Below are 14,748 nucleotides of genomic sequence, written 5' to 3' on the forward strand. Positions count from 1 at the left end.
TATCTTTCCTAAAAAAATTCAAACTCTATTATCTAAAAAAGTCATACTAAAAAGATCCTAAATAAATAAATAAAATGATAAGCTATTTAACTAAAGATAACTAAAAAAAATTAGTTTTTTTTTTTAAAAAAAGATACCCTAAGAAAAACAAAAGACAAGTTTTCCTAAAAAACCAAAATTGCAATATTAGATCTTAAGATTAATAATATTCGTAAAATTAACCCCAATAAAAAAAATACAAATTCTACCCACATCTTTAAAAATAAAATTACAAAGAACAAAATTAAAATTTTGTAGCAACTATATCTCGATCTGCATCATTCTCTACTGATTGGAGAAAACTCGACCTCGAGATTTAAAATGTGCTAAGATAAAATTTGTATTAATCTCACATCATTTTTCAACCCGAATATTACAAACACGATTTTGAGACCTGTGGGTTACTACACTATCAAAACATAACAATTGTGCATTGAAAATGATAAGCCCTCGAAGAAAGAGTCATTGTACGTCGATTTTTCAGCCACATAAACTTAAAATTACTCAAACTTAACATTAAAGCTCACCATGTATGCATTTTTTAGATAAGCAATAGAATCAATGGTTGAACCAATTTCACCTATTGATTCTCCTTTAAGATCTTCCTCTTTCTATTCGTCAAATATTTCAATTGGCTTGATCTTCTCTAAGTTCAAGTCAACATCTTGATTCTCCATCTCTCCATGGATGAGAAAATTAAATATCCACACTGCCTCAAGGACAACTTCTCTCCTTTCATCTTATTCTTCATCAAATATAGGACCTTCATCAAAAAACGATCACTTTGAAATGATAACTCCAATTGAAGATCCAAACGTACTGACTCTTCATCAAACTTAACCAGATCATTCTCTCGACCATGAGGCTCCCGACACAAAGCATGCGTCCGAAACAGCCTCTCGAAAGCAACGTTCGACCCACTACCATCATCATTGTGTGTCGAGGCCGGATTTTGCGCCAAGCGTTGGGTCAGCTCCTTTACTTGCCCCCTCAAATTTTTTATTTCTATATCTCAAAGGTCTCGTTCTCGTTGAATGGGCTCACTCCCGATACGTGGACATAAGCCATGTCTATGAGACATGATGCATATCAACGAACACCACGATCCACAAGAATCAACTAACACTCTGAAAGCAGATCAGTCCAAGGTGGCGGCTATACTTGAGTAGCCTACTCTGTGCAGCATACATGATGTCCACAGTTTCCATGGTATGGCTTCTTTTTACATACAGTTCATCATAAATTTCAGCGCACTTATTTCATCAATTACAGATCGTTTGAAAATGCAAAAAAAAATTGCAGCGGACAACAGAAGCAGAGGCAGTTGAGAAAGAAGAAAATGTTAGAAGCCCCTTTACCAAACTTTGATAAAAAATTTGAAGCAGATTATGATGCATCAGGAGTTGGTATTGGTGCTTTGTTAAGTCAAGAAGGAAAACCTGTAGCATTCTACAATGAAATGCTCAATGGATCCAAGGTTAATTATTTTACTTATGATGTTGAGTTTTATCTCATTGTGCAAACCTTGAGGAATTGGAGAAATTATTTGGTGCAGAGAGAGTTTACTCTTTATTTGGACCACAAAGCTCTTAAATACATCAATGATCAACATAAACTCAATAGAAGACATGTTAAATGAGTGTCTTACTTGCAAGAGTTTATTTTCACCTTCAAGCATAAAACAGGTGTTCATAACAAGGTAGTTGACGCTTTGAGTAGGAGAGTCACGCTACTTACCACTATGAAGGTAAAGGTGGTGAGCTTTGAGACTTTCAAGGAGTTGTACCAAGATGATTCTAACTTTGGAGCAATTCTAGTTGATATCTTAGCAGGTACGCATGATGATTATTGTGTGCATGATGATTTTCTTTTCAAAGGCCTACAACTTTATATACCATAGTGCTCTTTAGGGAAAAGATCATCAGGGAGTTGCATAATGAAGGTCACTTATGGTCATGAAAAAACCATGGCCTTGGTGCCCAAGGATTATTTTTGGCCCAAGATGTTACATGACGTTTTTAGATTTATGACAGATGCTACATTTGTCAAGTGTCCAAAGGATTGCGCAGAATATTGGACTCTATTACCAGTGCCATCTACACCATGGGCAGATATCAATATGGATTTTGTGTTGGGGTTACCAAGAACACAGAGAGGTATGGATTAAGGAAAACTATGGATGCTTTTAATATAACAAAAATCTATTTCATAGAGATTGTTCGATTGCATGGCATTCCAAAATCAATCACTTCCAACAGAGATTCAAAACTTCATGAGTCATTTCTAGAGATCTCTATGGAAGTCGATGGGAAGAGTTATGTTTTAGTAGCGCTTATCATCCACAACCTGATGGTCAAACAGAGGTTGTGAATAAAATCTTAGGAAATTTATTGCATAGTTTTGCAGGAAACAAGCCAAAGCAATGGGATTTGGCTTTACCTCATCCTCAAGCTGAATTTGCTTTCAACAGGTCCCAGAATCGAAGTACTCAAAAGAACCCATTTGAAGTTGTCTATGGATATAATCCCAACAGTGTGCTATATTTGACTCCTATACCTCATGAAGGGAAATTTAGTGGCAAGGCAGAAGATATAGTTGACCAAATCAAAGAAGCAAATTGAAGTTAGTAATGCAAAATATAAGGTTGTTGCTGATTAGCATCGTCGCAAACAAGTATTCGAATTTAGAGATTACGTGTGGGATGTTTTGACCAAAGACAGATATCCTGCTGAGGAGTATAATAAGCTCCGTAACGGAAGATTGTGTCATGCGAAATTTTAAAGAAGATCAATGACAATGCCTATCAGTTACAGCAACCAAGCCACATGCGAGCTTCTGATGTTTTTAATGTCAAACACTTAATTACTTATATAGGAGATACCTTTAGTGACAAAAAGCTTAACTTGAGGACAAGTTCTCTCCAGCCAGGGGAGGATGATGCAATCAAGATGATCACGCTCGATTATCTCGAGCGATTGGATAGCGGTCAAAAGAAGTAGCAACAAGTTAGTATTTTTAATTTTAATTTATTTTTTATTTCCTCTTTGGTAGGTCCTTATTTTCCTTAGGAGTCCATATTTTCTTAGGAAAATGTTGTCCTATTTTTAGTAGGCATTTATTAAAGTCTTGTTTTTGGAATCTTGTTCTAAAAAGCAAATAAGAGATACGCACAAAAATTAGGTAGGTTGCTTTTTTTTTTTAATGGGATGAGGTGACTTTTAGTGACGTCCTCATCTTGCAAAAGGAAAGTAAAGGTAGTATAAAAGGAAGAAAATGATCTTGTAACAGAGTTTCAACGTGAATAAAATTGAATCGTTCTTTTAAAGTATGTGAAAGAAAGTTAAGAGAGAGTGAGAGACACCTTATTCATAGGTTTATTCTTTTCTTCTTCAATTTTGCTAGTGGGCACGTGGCGGATGCTCAGACCTGCACGTTTGTTCTTTCCTCTTGTTGATCTCTTCTTAAATTTTCTCTCTATAAAAACACGATTGTATTTCACCGGGTGTTGTTTGCCGGTAATTTCCAACTGCCACTCAAAGTATGTAGTCGAGATGATTGCGCTCGACTATCTGGAGCAATCGGATTGGGGTCGGAAGAAGTAGCGATAACTTAATATTTTTTATTTTTAATTTATTTTTTATTTCTTCTTTGGTAGGTCTTATTTTTCTTAGGAGTCCATATTTTCTTAGGAAAAAGTTGAGTTAGGCATTTATTAGAGTCCTTTTTTTGGAATCTAGTTTTAAAAAGCAAATAGGAGATAAGTACAAAAATTAGGTAGGTTGCTTTTCTTTTGTGGGATGAGGTAACTTTTGGTGACATCCTCATCTTGCAAAAAGGAAGAAAATTTAGTATAAAAAGAAGCGAGTTGATCTTGTAAAAGAGAGTTTTTGGAGGTGAATAAAAGAGTAAAGGTTTTACAGAGCGTGTAGAGAGAGAGAGAGAGTGTAACCATTTGTGGGTATTTCTTTTTTTTTCCCTCTTGTGCTCATGAACCCATAGCAGAAGGCTCGGATTTGCACGCTCATTCTTGTTGAATTCCTTCTTGGTTTTCATTTCTTTCTAAAACACGGTTAATTTGTCGGGTGTTGTTCGCTGCTAATTTCCAATTGTGTTAGGGGGTCATACTTTCATAAGGTTTAGGTAAAGTTTAGGGCTTGAAATTTGGGTCTTATTGAAAGTTGATTTGCAGATAGAAGAATGAAAGAAGGGCACCTAGGGTTGGTTCAGGGTGAGAAAAGGGAGCAGAGGTTTGCAGTCATGGTTCGTTAACAGTTAGTTTTCCTAAGGTTTAAATGAGCTTTTGGATTATCTAGGTGGGTTTTCACAAGGTTTAGGTTTGGAGGCGGGATCGAAAGAGAGAGAGAGAGAGAGAGAGAGAGGGAGAGAGAGAGAGAGAGAAAAGAAGAGATGAAGGAAGAAGGAAACCCTAACTTGTATACGGAGTCAACACCTTATGCAACTTATGAAGCCCAGAATTGTAGTAGCATCAACACCAACCCAAACTAGAGTTTCATGAAATCAACACCATGAAAAAGGCATTAACACCTTAGAATGGATGGAATCAAACCATCAAGAAAAAACAACCTATATTCTCAATTGAATCTCTTCTTTGATTGGCTTTGACCTACATTTTATTTATGGAGGTAGAAAACTCTTATCTTGCTTAACATGGAAATTAAAGAATCCCATAATCTTTCCTAAATCTATCTTTTCCAAACGATCCTTTATGACTTTAGGAAACTAGCTATTTTATAAAATGAAGTCCCACACATTCATTATCTAGCTATATTAATACTTAAGGAATATTATAAAACTAATAATCAAACTCTTCAGCTTCCATTTAACCAATAATGGAGGCCTGAAACATCTGAATTAAGATAAACCCTATAGACAATAGTTGTAGATCCGGAATAGACCTCTAATATGAGATTTGAATCACCCAAAACGGACATCAGGGTGAAGAGTTATGCATTTGAAAATCAAACTTGGGAGGAACAACTCTATATCAATATGTTGAAAGAATCAGCTCAATCCAAAAAAAAAAACTTCACCGATTTTCTGAATTTTAGGAGATATGAACTCCTTAACACAAATAAATGCATTGGTATTATCTATCACACCAATCTATCACCATTCAATTAATGCGCAAACCCATTCGAGTTTCAATAGATGCAAAATCCTTAACCTTAAAAAATTAATGTAAACCATCTAAAACTTATATGCAACCAACTCTTTTATAGACCTCACATTAATCAAACATCAACATACTTAAAAATTTATCTTTTAAAAAAATAGAGATAGAGGGAGAGATTTAATAATACCGATCCAGAACAACAAACATAAACGTTATCAGTGAGCTCTGTGATTTTATCCGAAGCACGATTGGCAACATACATCCCTGGTACCAAAATAAATCATAAACAAAAAGTGTGATTAATTACTAGTTAATAACCAATTTCTTCAACAACAAAATAAACCTTGCAAATGCCTAACAAGATTACCTGTGCTTGTTCTAGAATCAGCACCAAGAACTACACCACCATCATATGTTACTCGGATAATAGTTGTTCCCATTGAATGGGACGCATTTAGGTTAAGATCCATTCCGTATGAGATATCTGTTCTACAAATATTCCACAGTGAGGGGTAGTTTTTTCTTCCACCAATTTAGAGAGAAATAGCAAAACTATTATGATTTCCCCAAAACTTTCCAAATATGATGGTCTATTTCAATAGTATCAAAAATTATAAGAAAATTTTATGAATACTATGGACAGTTACCTTCAAATTTAACAACTTTGCGACAGTTTTTCAAATATTGTAATGAGTTTATTCCCACTGAACCGTTGTGTTAACCTTGTATTAAAATATTAAACATGAAAGTTGAAAGGCATACAGGAGAAAGTAACCAATTCAAAATGCAACTTCGCTCTCTAAAACCAAAATTAATGACAAACAAAATACTTTTCTGATTGTGATTGAACAAGCAACAAGCTCTATAACCCAAAAACTGATGCTCAAAAATCTGAGATACCTAATTTCTTGCCCACCAAAAATTGAAATACCAAGGAAAAAAAAAGAACCAATTTTACTTATGACCACATCTAAACAGTGATTTTATCAAATCATGATATAACATAAGGGTTTTGCAGAACCACGATTGCATCAAATGTTCCAGATGATATAACATAAAGCTACAGTTTTGCAGAAACACCATAAAGAACAGCCCCGTAATAGATGCCAGAACGATCCATTGAAACCTAAACCCTAATCTCTTTTCGATGAATAAACCTAAACCCTAGTTCCAGCTGATCTGCACTAAAAAAAAAAAAAACGCCGCGAAAGCCACAACAAAAACACTAATATATGGAACACTGAAATTAGAGTTCCTTTAAACCTTAATATTGCAGAGTTTAAGAAGACGTGAAACCTCGAAGGGGGAGAGAAGCGGGAAACCGTATTCGTTTCTTGCTAATTATGAATGAAGTCAGCGTGATTTAAATGAGGATCTCTCGGTGCCTTCGTTGTTTGCCGCTTTTCTTTCTCTCGAAGTTACGAGTCCCTGTTTTTTCCATTCTTTCTCGCTAAAATATTTTATACTCCAATGGAAGTATACTGTAGATACCCCTTCGGGTAAAACTCCATGTTCGAGTAGTTTTAGCTAAGGTTGACAATAGAAAACTCCATATTTTAGTTAGGGTTGGCAATGGAAAACTTCATATGGGAGTAGTTTTAGCTGCGGGTGGCAATGACCTGGACTCGACTCGAGTAGACCTAATCTAGATCTGAGTCTAAATATGGATTCAAACACTATTTGTGTTAAGGTAATATTTTTTGGATCTCAATATATGAAATATATTTAAATAATATTAAATATATAAATATTTTAATTTTTAGGATTGGTCTGCGTTGGGGTCCCGCATTATTTTTTTGAATCTGTGACTCAGTCTAAAATTACGACAACTAACATCAGAAAAATATTTGTGTTTTGGATAGATAGAAAATTGCAAGGAGAAGGAACAAATGTGCGGATTCGAGTATTCCAACATGAACCCAATTTTTTTCATTCACAAAAATCAATCTCTAATATATTGTACATATACCTTTTTTATAAAAATCAAATGTTTATATAAGGTTGCAACCTTATAATGTAAAGCTACGGATGAACCTCAAAAATCCACCGGAAAAGGTAGTTTTAACGTTGAAAAACCCTTTGATTGATCATCTCGACATCGATATGTATGACCATGAAAAATAAAAAGATTTGAAGTCTCATAAATACTGCATTTTGCAACATATTATCTACACTATCCATTTTCAAGATTTTCATATGTTTATAGATCTATTTGATTTTAACCGTTTCTTAAATTTTAAAATTTATAATTAGATATAAAAATAGATTTTAAGATAATCCTAAGAACATTTTACATCAAATTTATATACCATGATAAAATTTGAAGGCACACCTTACCTCTACAACTACGGATGCATCTATATGCCAACTGTACCCTTTATAAAATAGTTTTATATTTCGAAAGATGAAATTGCTAAAAGGAAAACAAATTATATCTAAGTAAATCCAAATATGAAGGTCCTACTCTCTTTTTTCCCGGTAAATCTAACCCAAAAATATAGACTAAAACCTTTCTAAAAATAATATAGGGTCTTTATAGGGAAAATTACAAAAAAAATCCCTAACACTACAATTTCTATGCAACTTACCTCAATGTAATTCATTCTCTCACTTTTTTTCCCATAATGTATTTTATATGCAAAAACTCAAAAAAAAAAATCTAAACTACCCTCCCTTATTTTTACCTTACCCACGCCTCTCTCTCACCTATCCCACCAAAATAGTGTGCAAAGTTTGGTCATGCAGTAAGGCCACCAAAATAGAGTATAAAGTTTGGTCTAGCAGTAAGGCTTCGATACTGTGTAAAGTGTGGTTCGACAATAGGGCTCCAGCACTGTGTAAAGTGTTGTCCGGCAGTTACAAAGGGCGGTCCGGCACTTGTGCATTCCGGCAATGTGATGGTGCACCCAGCAGTTACAAAGGACGGTCCAATACTTGTGCGCTCCGACAATGTGAAGGGCATTTTCGCCTTAAAAAAATAACTTTTTATTGGGAGTATTTGCATAGTAAATTTGTTTTGAAAAAAAACAAGTTAGGTAAGTTGCATAAAAAAAAGTCGTCTTGAGATTTTTTTGTAGTTTTCTCAAAAAGTTTCCACATAACCACCCTACCACATGGCAGTGCAAGTTTTGCCAAAAGTTTTACTGGAATATCTCTCAAAAGAAATATCTACAATACTCCTGAAATACCCCTTCTTTAGCTTTCACCACAGGTAATCACCACTGTTATTTAACCCAACAATTTAAAAAGGGAAAAGTTTATATAGAACTTAAGCTCTAAACAATCAAATTAGAACTCACCTCAAAAATTTCACTAGAATAGGTTGTTTGAATGCTCAAATATCATCAAATTGATCATCTCGACATCAAGATGCATGGATATGAGGAGAAAATGGATTTCAAGTTTCGGAAATAGTGCATCTTGTAACGTACATTTGGAGTTTTTAATATTACACTTATTTTCAGGGGTTGCAATGAACCCGACCGACCTGGGACCCGAGGGTTAGACCCGATCCGAGTTCGAGTATGACCCGGCGGTTCAGATATGGGTTCAAATTTTAGACCCGAATATTATTTAGGTCCGGATCCACGTCGAATAATATTTTTACGATCCCAATATATGAAATATATTTAAATATAGGTCAAAACATAGATAATTTAATTTTTGGGTCGGATCCGAGTGGGTCCAGATCTGGCGAATTCGGGCCTGGACCCGATCCGACCCGACCAGACTCATTGCCAGCCCTATCATTTTCATGTGATACGGTTTCTCACGCCTCTTATCTCTCTCTCTCTCTTCTCTCTATCCTTACCTTATCCGCTCGTGTGGCTCTCCACACTCTCATTTTACACACACAGATTTTAATTGAGAATGCATATGTATGACCGAAGAGAAAAAGCCCAGTGATATTGCTTTGAGCCTTTACCACCCACCTAAAACCCCTTATCTAAAAAAGGAGACAAAAGCTGAAAGCCATGGAAGCTCAAGGCCTTCCCCCTCTTTCCAAGCCAAAGGGGACCCTCACTGCAACTTCAGGTTCTTCTTATCCTATCAGAGCTCCCCCTTCTCTTGATTCTGATATTGATGAAAACATTATAGAAGATAGCAATGATAACAGTAATAACAGTACAAACGCTTTAATGATGGGGAACAAAATAGGTAACAGTAATGTCAATAATGGGGGCAGTAGTGACAGTGGCGATGATATTGAGGAAGATAGCTTTTTGAGTGGGGAGGATGACTTTGACACAGCGTCTGAGAGGCCTTTTGTGGCGGACCCAGATGATGAAACCCTAGAATTGGAAATGGAGGATGAGGAATTTGAGACCCCTTTTCTTGGTGATAGTGGGGAGGAGAAGGTTAGAGCTGGGGTTGTCCCTTCTGGTTCGAAAAATCCTGGGGTTTTGATGCCAGTCGCTCAGGTGTCTGGTGAAGACGAGGATGAGGGTTTGGGTGAGGGAGAGAGTGAGGAGGATGATGGGTATTCAAGCTCGGTTAGGGTTCCTAAAGTTGCAGAGGTTGATCGTGAAAAAGGGGTCTCTGATTCCTTGGTTTCAGATGAAGTTACTGGGAAACGTCAATTGGGTTCCAGTCCTCTGGCTTCAGAGACCATTGATGAGCCTAAAACTGGCGTTCCGGAGGTGGAGAATTCCACTGTTTTAGGGCCTAGCTCTCAAAAGGAGGTAGAACCTGGAAAAACTGAGGTTTCAGCTATTGGATCTGATGAACAATCTCAATTTGAAGATAACGAAAAGTCTGAAACCTCAGAATCAGTGGGCTTGGCTCCAAAAGCCACTGTTCAAGAGGTAGACAGAACTGGGGGCTCAACTACGAGTAATGAATCCAATGTAAAATCTGATGTTGGAGATAATTCAGTAGTTGAAGTCTCTGGTTTGGAGGCCACTGAACAAAAAACTGGTGATGGTGAAGCTGAGAAAGCTGTGGGTTCGAGCACTGTTTCAGGCGGAGTCGCAGAGCTTGAAAAGAGTCCAGTTGTTGAGAGCTCACAACCAGAGGTTTCTCAGCTGGAAACAGGGGTTGAAGAGGGAAGAAGCAATGGAGTTTTGACGGGTGGGTCTGACAGAAAGCTTGAAGTTGAGGTGGACTCGAAAACGGGAACTGTAGATTCAGGGGAGGCTGACGATAAAACTGATGTTGCAGAGGTAAATAATGAGCCTTGTGAGAACCCTGTAACTGAAGCAAAACCACAAGTCATAACCCTGGTTTCAGAGAGTAATGAAATGAAAGCAAAGAATGAGGAGCCGAGTGTGGAGTCCAGTGTAGAAGCTGAGTCAAAGAATTGTGACGCTATTGTTCGTGGCAATGCTTCTAAAACAGGTGTGACTTTGAACCCTGATGCACAGGAAGAAACCATAGACACAGAGCCCAACCATGAGAAAGGAACAATTTGTCCTATTTTAGAAGCTATTAACTCGGAGAATTCAAATGCATCAGTAGCTGAAGTAATTCATAAAACCAAAGCCGTGGATCTCTCTTTAACCGCTCGTGAAGGTGGCTTTGGAGATACTGAGGCAGAGGGAGAAAAAAGTGTCAGTGAATCCAAACTCAAGTCTTCCCGCTCAAATGAACATTCTTACTCTGATGTAGATGAGGTAGAAGCGTCAGAAGCTTCAGAGCCATTGGTTCAAAATATGGAAGAAGAGATCAAGATGATTCTCCTCAAAGACTACATCAATTCTGAATACCAAAACCCCACACTTCCTCCCAATACATTGGCAGCTGAAACAGCCCAACAGATAGTAAACGAAATGGAGAAGAACTCATCCATGTATCTCCAAAAAATGGATGATCGAGTTGTGTCAGAATCAGATGAAGAAGTAGAAACTGATGAAGAAGAGCAAGATGGCAAAGAAGAGCTATTTGATTCAGCTGCCTTAGCTGCTCTTTTAAAGGCGGCAAGTAGTGGTGGTACTTCAGATAACACCATAACTATCTCACCTTCCGATGCACCAAGGCTGTTTTCCAGTGATCCTCCTGCTGGATTGGGATCATCCATGCCCTCATTGAGGCCTACACCCCGGCAAAACCGTCCAAATATTTTTACCCAAGCAGAAGTTGCAGCCTTGGGGGACCAAGACACCACAATGGATGAAGAAGAAAAGAAATTGCACGAGAAGATACAAAACATAAGGGTGAAGTTTCTTCGGCTTGTTCACCGGTTAGGCCATTCATCCGAAGATGTAGTGGCTGCCCAAGTTTTGTATCGCTTAGGGTTAGCTGAGGGGATTAAGCGGGGCTGGCATGGAAGGCGAGGCGTTGGGCTTGAGGCTGCGAAGCAAGAGGCCAAGCAACTTGAGACTGATGGTGGGTCTCCCCTTGATTTCTCGTGCACAATTTTGGTTCTTGGAAAAACTGGGGTTGGCAAGAGTGCGACTATAAACTCAATTTTTGGAGAAACAAAGGCCCGAACTAATGCTTTCGAGCCATCAACCCCAACTGTGAGAGAGATTAATGGGGTTCTTAATGGGGTAAAGGTGAAGATTATCGACAGTCCAGGTCTTATGCCTTCAGTGATGGACCAGAGTGCGAATAAGAAGGTGTTATTATCGATAAAGAAGTTCACAAAGAGGTGTCCTCCTGATATAGTCTTATATGTGGATCGGCTTGATACACAGAGTAGGGACTATAATGATTTGCCTCTCTTGAGGTCGATAACTAGTACTCTTGGGGCCTCGATTTGGTTCAATGCTATTGTGGCTCTCACTCATGCTGCATGTGCACCCCCTGATGGTGCCAATGGAGCACCACTAAGCTATGAGGTCTTTGTGGCTCAACGCTCACATGTTGTTCAACATTCAATAAGGCAGGCAGCGGGTGACATGAGGCTAATGAACCCGGTTTCTTTAGTTGAGAACCACCCTTCTTGTCGAAAGAACAGAGAGGGCCACAAGGTCTTGCCTAATGGACAAGCCTGGAGACCCCAACTCTTGGTCTTGTGCTACTCATCAAAGATACTTTCAGAGGCCAACGCTCTCCTCAAGCTCCAAGACTCAAGTCCTGGAAAGCTCTTTGGGTTAAGAATTCGGTCCCCCCCGCTCCCTTTCCTTCTCTCCTCTCTCCTCCAATCCCGGCCCCACCCCAAGCTTGCAACTGATCAAGGGGGCGATAATGGTGACTCCGACATAGACTTGGATGATATCTCCGATTCCGATCAAGAGGGAGATGAAGATGAATACGATCAACTCCCCCCCTTCAAGCCCTTGAAGAAGGCACAATTGGCCAAACTTAGCAAAGATCAAAGGAAGGCCTATTTTGAAGAGTTTGATTACAGGGTGAGGTTGCTTCAAAGGAGGCAATGGAAAGAGGAGCTCCAACAAATTAAGAAGGCAAAGAAGAGGGCATCGGCTGGTGAATCAATTGTAAGCGAGTTTCCAAATGAGGATTATGATGTGGGGCCTGCGGCTGTGCCGGTTCCGCTTCCCGACATGGTGTTGCCCCCATCATTCGACGGTGATAACGCCGGTTACCGATATCGTTTTCTTGAACCCAGCTCTCACCTTCTGAGCCGCCCTGTTTTAGATACACATGGATGGGATCATGACTGTGGTTATGATGGTGTGAGCCTTGAAGAAACCCTCGCAATTCTTAACAAATTCCCTGCTGCCTTATCTGTCCAAATAACTAAAGACAAGAGGGAGTTCAATATCCACTTGGATTCTTCGGTCTCAGCCAAGCATGGCGAGCATGGCTCAAGCATGGCTGGCTTTGATATACAGACAGTGGGCAAGCAATTGGCCTACATTTTTCGAGGTGAAACTCGGTTTAAAAACTTCTACAAGAATCGAACTGGAGCTGGGTTCTCGGTTACAATTTTGGGGGACACCATAGCGACCGGGCTCAAGATTGAGGACCGGCTTCCTATTGGGAAGAGGCTCAATTTAGTGGGAAGTGCAGGAGGCGTTCAAGCCGGTAGCGATTTGGCTTGTGGGGCCAATTTGGAGGTTAGACTGAGAGAGGGAGACTATCCAATTGGGCAAGACCAGGCCACGCTGGGGCTTTCGCTTATGAGGTGGAGAGGGGACTTGGCATTGGGTGCTAATTTGCAGTCCCAGTTTTCGATTGGTCGTAATACGAAGATGGCTGCTCGAGTGGGGTTGAATAATAAGATGACAGGGCAAATTACAATTAGGACAAGCAGCTCGGAACAGGTACAAATTGCGTTATTTGGGATTATTCCTCTGGCTGCTCTATTGTTTCGGAGCCTGTGGGGTGGTCGTGAGTCACAGTTTGGGCGCTAGAGTTTGAAGAGCCATTTTTGTGGGTCCAGTTGTTTTGTTGGTGGTACAGCAGTGAAAGACTTTTAGGGTTTGAAGAGCTTTTCCGGTTTTTGCACTTGGGTTTTGAAGAGCCTTTTTTGTGGTGCACAGGTACTCTCTCTCTCTCTCTCTCTCTCTCTCTCTCTCTCTTGTTATGGGGTTGTGGTTGTTAGTACGGTGCAGGTGTCATTTTTGGGGTTTTTGTTTTGGTTCTTCTAAGCCAATATTTTTCTATTGAGAATTTTGCTTTTTCTGTGAGAGTTATAGGGCTTTGTAGCAAGGCAAGTGGTTTCCTATCGTAAGGCTCTATAGATTTGGAGATGATAAGTACGGTGGAACCTAATAAGGCTTAATTTGTTTGAATGTCCAGTATTATTTCTGTTGCAATTCATGTTCGAATTCTATTACTTTTTTATGTTGTTTGTTTTGAGTTATTTTTTTTAATGAGTTATGTTTCATTGCTTCTACCATTAGGATCCCCTGAAGCATTCCCATGAGCTCTCTCTCCCTGTAACAAACAAAAACTCCATTTTTCAGAATTATTTTGTGCAGTACGGTCTTGGAGCCAAATCTTCCATCTGGAACCATTAGTTTGTGCAGATAAGACCTTTAGTTGATTACTATGTTATCAGCCATTCTTTCCATTGCGCACGGTTGAATACAATTGCATCAAAGCTTCATTACCTATGAATTAACAATGAATTTCTTAGTGTTGCTTTCCCATGGCTAATTGATGAGAGAGAGGATCATATTTGATGATCTCTTTCAATTTGTTCCAATCATAGTTATGGTTGTGCAAGGGTAGGTAAGTTCGCTAAAAATCAGTGTTACCCAAAAATCCCATAATATCCTCAGTAAATATCAGAATCAATTATATTCCAAATCAACGAACACAGTTTGGTAAAAGCTAGAAGGGTTTTAATACTCAATTTTGGCTAAATTTCTGAAAAATGTTTTGATTGAATTCGGCTAACTAACAACCAAATACCAATAAAAAATTTGTTGCATCTGCAGATTTTTTCTTACTATTCAGCCCAAAAACCATAATACCACCTCTACTTTCCTTTTAACTTCCAAGTAATAAGGAAAGGATTAAGTTTCATCAATAACTAAATTTGTTGACCAACATACAGTCACTCTGAGCAGACTGAAACTATCTGGCTAATGATTAAACAATAAATCATCTTTACCAAAAATAAATACAAACCACATGGGTGCATGTTCGATTCCTTTACCAATGTTTGACATGGGCAATTCCTTTAACAATGATTGCCATGGGCTCGAAATGGACCAGAAACA

General features: G+C 38.5%; 2 protein-coding genes across 2 annotated transcripts in view; one reads left to right on the plus strand and one right to left on the minus strand.

The window, feature by feature from the left end:
• Positions 1-6,744, minus strand: part of LOC18430310 (proteasome subunit beta type-6) — a 35,073-nt gene extending 28,329 nt beyond the window's left edge. The window contains exons 1-3 of the mRNA XM_088859877.1: positions 6,470-6,744; positions 5,541-5,657; positions 5,361-5,437 (exon numbers count right to left, since the gene is read on the minus strand). Of these exons, the coding sequence (XP_088716003.1) occupies positions 5,361-5,437; positions 5,541-5,643 (180 nt within the window). The 5' untranslated portion in view covers positions 5,644-5,657; positions 6,470-6,744. The remainder of the gene's footprint in view (positions 1-5,360; positions 5,438-5,540; positions 5,658-6,469) is intronic.
• Positions 6,745-9,001: 2,257 nt separating this feature from the next.
• Positions 9,002-13,836, plus strand: TOC159 (translocon at the outer envelope membrane of chloroplasts 159). Its single transcript, XM_006840468.4, has one exon. It carries the CDS (start codon positions 9,148-9,150, stop codon positions 13,429-13,431), a length of 4,284 nt encoding a protein of 1,427 aa, XP_006840531.1. The 5' UTR covers positions 9,002-9,147; the 3' UTR covers positions 13,432-13,836.
• The last annotated feature ends 912 nt before the right edge of the window (positions 13,837-14,748 follow it).

Source organism: Amborella trichopoda, chromosome 2 (genome assembly GCF_054954075.1).
Source record: "Amborella trichopoda isolate Santa Cruz 75 chromosome 2, AtrichopodaSantaCruz75HAP2 v2.0, whole genome shotgun sequence".
Lineage (NCBI taxonomy): Eukaryota > Viridiplantae > Streptophyta > Magnoliopsida > Amborellales > Amborellaceae > Amborella > Amborella trichopoda.